General features: G+C 36.5%; 2 protein-coding genes across 2 annotated transcripts; one reads left to right on the forward strand and one right to left on the reverse strand.

The window, feature by feature from the left end:
• Nucleotides 1-385: 385 nt before the first annotated feature.
• Nucleotides 386-4,176, forward strand: LOC116168723 (probable arginine--tRNA ligase, cytoplasmic). The gene is made up of 6 exons (XM_031484676.1): nt 386-516; nt 569-718; nt 773-986; nt 1,033-1,282; nt 1,332-1,645; nt 3,100-4,176. Exons 1-6 carry the CDS (start codon nt 469-471, stop codon nt 4,128-4,130), a joined length of 2,007 nt encoding a protein of 668 aa, XP_031340536.1. The 5' UTR covers nt 386-468; the 3' UTR covers nt 4,131-4,176.
• Nucleotides 4,177-4,756: 580 nt separating this feature from the next.
• On the reverse strand, nt 4,757-5,557 carry LOC116168790 (28S ribosomal protein S10, mitochondrial). The gene is made up of 4 exons (XM_031484771.1): nt 5,471-5,557; nt 5,179-5,420; nt 4,925-5,126; nt 4,757-4,874 (listed from the first exon to the last, which is right to left on the reverse strand). Exons 1-4 carry the CDS (start codon nt 5,471-5,473, stop codon nt 4,803-4,805), a joined length of 519 nt encoding a protein of 172 aa, XP_031340631.1. The 5' UTR covers nt 5,474-5,557; the 3' UTR covers nt 4,757-4,802.
• Between the last annotated feature and the right edge of the window lie 1,778 nt (nt 5,558-7,335).

The raw sequence follows: 7,335 nt of genomic DNA on the forward strand, positions 1-7,335 counted from the left end.
TTGAGAGCAATTTTCACATGGATTTCTTCAGTTTCTCGTGCAACACTCGTGCAGTACGAGTTTTGCCAATCGAAAACGCTATTAGACAAGTAGTACTAAGTTTAAAACAATAGATCTGTACGCTAAGTACACATTTCCCAAAAATACTTCCAACGTTCGCGTTCGAAGTAAAAATACGAATCGTTTTCAAATAATTTCAACTTTTTAAAATTTTCATTAGCTATCAGTTGCTTGCATACGGTTCCTTAAATCCTTACACTATCTCACCATTTTACAGAAAAAATGTGGTAATATTTGATGTGTAAATCAGTCTTTATTGATCGTTATGCGAGCTAGAAATTGGAAATAGTGGGAATTCGATGAAGAACATGTCTCAATTTCGAAATTTTATAACCTTTTATCGAATTTTTTGCAAAAGCTGTAGATCCAGCCGGTATTTGAACAAAACTTGCCTTTTGTAAATTTGTTATGGATGAACAACAAATTAAGTTTTACAGCCAACAGGCAGCAAAAGCTGTAAGAAGAGAAGTCGAGTCTTAAATGATGCAACTATTAACTAAAATTGTAGGAAGAAGACATTTTGAGGTTAAGAAACTCCGTGCGCAATTTACAAGATTGCATAGCGAATAAAGCAAATTTACTAAATGGCTCTCAGGAATTAAACCAGCTAATTACCGAAAACACGAAGTTAAAACATCGTCTGGCAATCCTCAATAGAGTAAGTGTAGTGCGAATTGATTTAAAGCTTGAATAAACCGTACAAAAATTAAAGGCTGTTGCTGCAGAAAAGGCAAAGTTAAGTAGTTCAAATAACATGGATAACCTCCAGCAGCTGCTAAGCGAAATATTTGAAGCTGCTATTAAGAGCGCTTTTCCCGATCTTCCAGATCCTCCTGTCGTAATTGCATTATCGGGTAATAATGTTAAATTTGGCGATTACCAGTGTAACTCTGCTTTGCCGATTGCTAACATATTGAAACAGTCGGGTAAGTTTCTCATGGGAGTATGCAATCGATCGAAAGTTATTTTCAGGTCAGAAGTGTCCTCCAAAAGACATTGCCAATAAAATTGTCGCACACGTTTCTCCATCACCCATGATCGAAAAGTTGGAAGTGGCAGGGGCCGGTTTCATTAATGTTTTTTTGAGCAAAACCTATGTAACGGAAAAACTATCATTAATTTTGAAAAATGGAATACAGCCTCCATTGTGTGATAAACAGCGAGTTCTAGTTGATTTCTCATCACCAAATGTTGCAAAGGAAATGCACGTAGGTCATTTAAGGTTAGTTGTCTAGCAGAAGGTTACAAATTACTTAACATGTGCATTTTAGATCTACAATTATTGGCGACAGTGTCTCCCGCCTCTTAGAATTTCTAGGGCATCATGTGATAAGAATAAATCACGTGGGAGATTGGGGCACTCAGTTCGGTATGCTTATTGCCCATTTGCAGGATATGTTTCCGGATTACCAACAGAAGTCACCTCCTATAAGCGATTTACAAGCATTTTACAGAGAATCCAAGACACGGTTTGATGAGGATCCCGAATTTAAGAAACGTGCATATGCGTGTGTTGTCAAATTGCAAGCGCACGAACCTAGCTACCTACAGGCTTGGAATTTAATTTGCGATGTTTCGCGTAAAGGTAATGCCTTCTGAATGGGCCCTACTAGATCATAAGGCCTCAGTGTTGATGTAGGATATTTCACGTTGAAGGCTAATGGTGTATGCCTCACTGGGCATTATGTGTACAACTGATCACTATTTCTGTTGTCACCCTTATGCCCAAAGCATTCTAATTGTAACTGTAAGGGTATGTGTGTGTGTTCACAATGAACTTGTCATAGCCAACTTCACTGTCGAATTTTCCATCATGATTCTTTTACACTTACCAATTTGCAGTATTTTCCAAATCTTCAGTTGATTGGTTGAAGAAATATCCAATCAAATTCCCTAATTCTTTCGTTCAACTGAACTTAAAAGTGTAGGTACATGGGGGAGTTCAAATTTGTGGTTCTCGGCAATGGTGAGAGATACAGTGTTGGTTAAATGGGAACAAAGTGGCCCCTTTTTGTGACTAATAAAACGCATTTGAAATTTGAAAAATCTTTGATAACTTGAGATTTCACCGAAAAACTGAAAATGTCAAATTTTTTTCATTTTCCTTAGCTTAAACGGTTGGAAATGGACAGTTCTCGTTAGTACCTTTTATGGCCACTCTTTTTCAAAGAATCTGAATCTGTTTACAGAATTTCCATACCACGCTAGAAGTAGAAGCGACAGGCTACTACTTTCTGAGCTACTTTCTTATTTCATGGACGCCATACTGAATTTTTACGGAATAAGAGAAGACGAAAAAAGAGATTAATTTCAATGCATGATCATCATAGACATGTTGAGTCAGTAAGATCTAGTTACCCGTGGATGTTTTGTTGAGAAATGAATGTAAAACATTTTATTTTGAAATTTTTATTGTAATGTGCGTAAAACTATAGCTACAGAGTGAGAAGTCATAACTTTTCTTTTTTTTCTTCTATCTCATTCCCTAAAAATCCAAAATGGCGCCATACCTGGAAACCCTCATTACCCCAGTGAAATACAGGAGAGGAAAATTCTTTCTTAGTAAATTTCGTTATATTCTCGACCTTTGGTAATATACAAAAACATAGAAAATGATATAGAAATTCATACTATTTTTTTCATAATTTAAGAGGGTAGCAAAATTCGCAAGCTCTCTCAATAAATATGAAATCTTCGAACGTGCGTACTGTAACGTAAATTTAATCTTAAAATGAATTGATGTATAACAGTAAAATATTATTTATCACCCACATATACACTATTTATCACAGCACGAACTATTTATTACTTCGGCGTTGAAATTAGAACTCAATTCGATTTGCTTATATAGCCCCCCCCCCGCCCCCCTCCTCGAATTTCAGAAACACATGAATAACTGAAAACTCAGAGTAGAAACTCAGTTATCCCATCAATGTATAGATGTCATCAGGTTTTGATGTCAAAGCCGAGATCAAAGCACTTGTGTCTTATATTCTAGTAGGTATATTGGTATTGTTTTGTTGATTTCTAAATTTTCAGAATTTCAAAAGGTGTACGAGCGTTTGGGAGTAAAAATAACGGAGCGCGGCGAGTCCTTTTACCAAAAGTTAATGGAGGAAATCGTGAAAGAGCTGGAACAAAAGGGATTTCTGGAAGAAGATGAAGGTCGGAAAATCATGTGGGGTGAAGAAGGCGTGGGGATACCCTTAACGATTGTTAAATCTGACGGTGGCTTCACATACGATACCTCAGATATGGCTGCCATCAAACACCGGTTAGAGGAAGATAAGGCTGATTGGATTATTTACATAACGGATGCCGGGCAGGGAACCCACTTTGAGAATATTTGGAAATGCGCAGAACGGGCTGGAATTCTGAATCGTAAAGTACACCGCGTGGATCACATCGGTTTTGGGGTTGTGCTTGGTGAAGATAAAAAGAAACTGAAAACACGCTCCGGGGATACAATCAGATTATGCGACTTGTTAGATGAGGGTTTACGACGGGCCCTAGACAAGCTCAAAGATAAGAACAGGCACCAAGTTTTAACAGCAGAAGAGCTGAAGAAGGCACAAGAGTCTGTAGCTTATGGTTGCATCAAGTATGCGGATTTGTCTCATAACCTCAACAATGATTACATATTTTCATTTGACAAGATGTTGGAAGACAAAGGCAACACGGCTGTGTATCTCCTCTATGCATACACGAGAATATGCTCGATAGCCCGCAATGCTAATTACACTCCAGAAAAGGTGAAAGAATTAATTAACGCAGTTTCGATTTCGTTAGACCACGAGAAGGAATGGAAATTAGGCAAGGTACTTTTACGGTTTCCGGACGTACTTGTTAAAATTACACAAGATCTCCTCTTACACCACCTTTGCGAATATCTTTATGAGGTTGCTGTTAGTTTTACAGAATTTTACGATTCCTGTTACTGCATTGAAAAAGATTCTTCGGGTGATATCATTAAAGTCGACGACAGTCGTATATTACTAACTGAAGTTACTGCAATGATAATGGCGAAATGTTTCCATCTTTTGGGACTGAATCCTGTCAGCAAAATGTAATATATATTAATATTTGTAAGGAATAAAAATATATATAAATTTTAAATCCTTTTTCTAATGCTCAGGAAAATGGAGTAGGGAGTACAATACGGTGTATTGCATTATTAACTTAGAACCAAGTAAGATATTTGTTAAAGAGACATTTAGGTCCTTTAAGAGCTACTAATTATGTTTCTAAAAGTTGCAATATACCTAAGCGTTAGTTCGTACCTACTGAAGTAACATCGATAGTAGCGCACTTTGACCTTGAGTTCTGCGCATACGCCAATTCCAAGGGTCATTTGAACTACTGCGCATATATCAAGTGAATGTCACTGAAGGTCATAGTGGTTGTTGTCCAAACTAATTTGTTTGCTTACATTGCTTTAACTAGGCTATCGCTCACTTGGGCGAAGCGTCAATGTGAACGAAAAAGGAGCGACGGCCTTTAATATACTAGAGAAATGAATTCGCCTCGCTGAAATGGTCACGCATGCGCAATTAGAATTTTCATCTATCCTATAGTTAGCAGCAATTTTCAATAATCCCAAATTTTTAAATAGGGCATTTTGGTTCGTTTTCCTTTTGGTCAACTCTAAAACTAAAGTACCTTGTATTGCGAACTTGAGAGAAATGAAACACAAATGTGTTTGAAACATTTTTTTTAATTGTAAAGCTTGCTAACTTAAATTACTACGAAGTATTATTAGCCTTAACTTCTACTTCAGGAGGTTTGAAATAATCTGGCAGTCGCTGTATCTCAATCTGCAACAAATTTGTTAATTTTATAGCAACAATCGAAAATTATCCACAACCTTTGTTGCCTTAAGTGCGACACCTTCCGGTAAATTCCTCTCGATATATTCTAGCAATGTATCTGCAGTGGATCCTGTTAAACGTTTACATTGTATAAAATTGTAATAAGTTCTAGTTTCATATTGCACCCTATGCTTTTTGTAAATATGAGCAGCTTTTAAAACAGTGTAGCGTTCATGAATTGGTTTCCTCATATTCCAACTGAAAAAGTCATATAAATTTCATACCTACATACCTGAAGATAATTAATTACCTTTTGCATTCCACATTTAAATGATTAGCTGCGGTCGTTGCGAATTTCACGAAGCTTTTCAGAACAGCAGGTTCGTTGCCTCGTAACTCCAACTCCACAAGTTTGTATAACTTATCCGGTTCTTTAGTATTATTTGTAGGTTCACTGTCCACACCGGGCACTGCTGAGAAGTTCCGAACGTAATTGGTGGAAGATATTTTAGTTTTAAGTAGAGTACCAATTAGGCTTCGAGGTAAAGAATTCTAATTGGAAGTAAAATGTTACTAGCAAATTGTAATTAGAAAAGTGTTACCATTTTTATAGTCTTATTCCATTTAAATTTACTATTATAAATATAAAGAAATTGGACTTGTAGGTTATGTTTATGTAATGTGAGACCACTGAATCCGAAAAGCAGGAGTTACACATTAATTTGAATTGTTGCAGGTAGGTCGTGAACTATAAATTTGAAACAGTTAGTAACCTTAAATTCGTTTGTGTTTTTGTGATTTTATCTTTTTAGATTATTTTATAATTGCAGGTAAGTTTCACTTCCAAGTGCCATTATCTCCTAATGTGAGTTTGTAGTTGTTCCTCTATTTCTTAACTCAGTGGTATCGTACATTCACAACGTTCAGTTAAGGATGCATTCAGTCATTTCAGTAATCAGGCTGCATTCAAGAGATCAAGGTGCTTTAAAGGGTGGTCTGAAATGATAGAAAACTATAGAAAGAACTACTTATAGATAAATATGCAGGCCAGATGAATGAGCAAGATTGTTTTATTTAATTTGATAGGACATTGAAATTGCATGAAGTTGCTGGTGTGTTTTTTTTTGTTAAATTTTATTATAGGTATCGCTCTCTGTATAAAATTGGAAAAGTGTGTAGAAGTCATAGACATATGAGAATAAGCATATGTATGTGGTTGAAATTAGTGTGTTTGATAAGAGAACAATCGATAACATGCAGTGTACAGATTAAGACCTTTGGATGAGTCTGTGTTGAACCGCCGAGACCGAATTGACACGTTTTTTAGAGTCTGAGTGTGAAGTTAGCGTAGAACCTGGGGGTTTAAGTACATTACACGGTGAAAAACGCTATTGGATGCACTTTTTCTTCCGCCCGTCAGTGAGTCCGTCCGTCTGACACATGTACTACTTCTACACGGCTGAACCTATTATGGGCGATATGAGGCTCATTTGAAAGGACTTAGTGCAATAAAGATCCCATGCGTACCGATATTTGTTAGCACTATTATTTAACTAAAGCACCTGGGTATTTTTTCAAAACTTATAAGGTACTTTGCACCAGATGAGCAGAGCTGGGTACTGCTTGTAGTGTTTCGTAGCAGTTTTAAATTGTTCCTGCGTAATTTGTTTTAAAATTTATGCAATTGAGGAAAGTGGTTGCCATTGCATGTAGGGTCACGCCTCTCCACCTTTGGCAAACGGTTGAACCTAAACTGCAAACTGCACAGTTAACATATATACCACATGTAACATGCCAATTGAAAATGGGTCAAACCCAGTGACTCCGTGGGGTCACACCGAGGTGCTCTGCCGCTTTTTTAGACGCTCTTTATGGGTTTATTGCGTCTTTTTTAATACAAAATTTCTAATCATATAAAGAATGTGGCAGTTTTGACGGTGGGAGTCTCGGAAAGTGGTAGGAGACAAGTAAAGTAGTCAAATAGAGTGTTCCTGTCACTATCATAGACTCTACGATTTGCTGACATGTAGTAGGCCTGAAAATAGATGCTTCTCAACTCTTTCGGGAATAGGTTTACCTGACTAAATTGGGTTACCGGGTCTAATCGCGTCACTAGGGCCAATGTACTAACTGACTTACAGTGTCATGGTACTCATGACCCAAACTCTTTCTGTAAAAAATACAATACAGTAGGTAGGTATAGGTACGTACATTATCCAGTATTATTCCCCTAAAAATGATTTCAACTATAAAGAAATCTATGATTAAAATGTAATTTTTGTAATGATTGTGAATGTGCGATTAATTAACAAATGTAACTATACCTACCAGAATTGGGCAGAATCCTTTCAAAAAGTATTTGATTACTAAATAGTAAATACTTTAGACAAATCAAAAGTATTTCATTACTAAATACTTTTACGTTGAGCACAAGCAAATACTATAAATATAAACTTTGAAAAGTATT

This window comes from Photinus pyralis, unplaced genomic scaffold (genome assembly GCF_008802855.1).
Source record: "Photinus pyralis isolate 1611_PpyrPB1 unplaced genomic scaffold, Ppyr1.3 Ppyr1.4_LG4, whole genome shotgun sequence".
Classification (NCBI taxonomy): Eukaryota; Metazoa; Arthropoda; class Insecta; order Coleoptera; family Lampyridae; genus Photinus; species Photinus pyralis.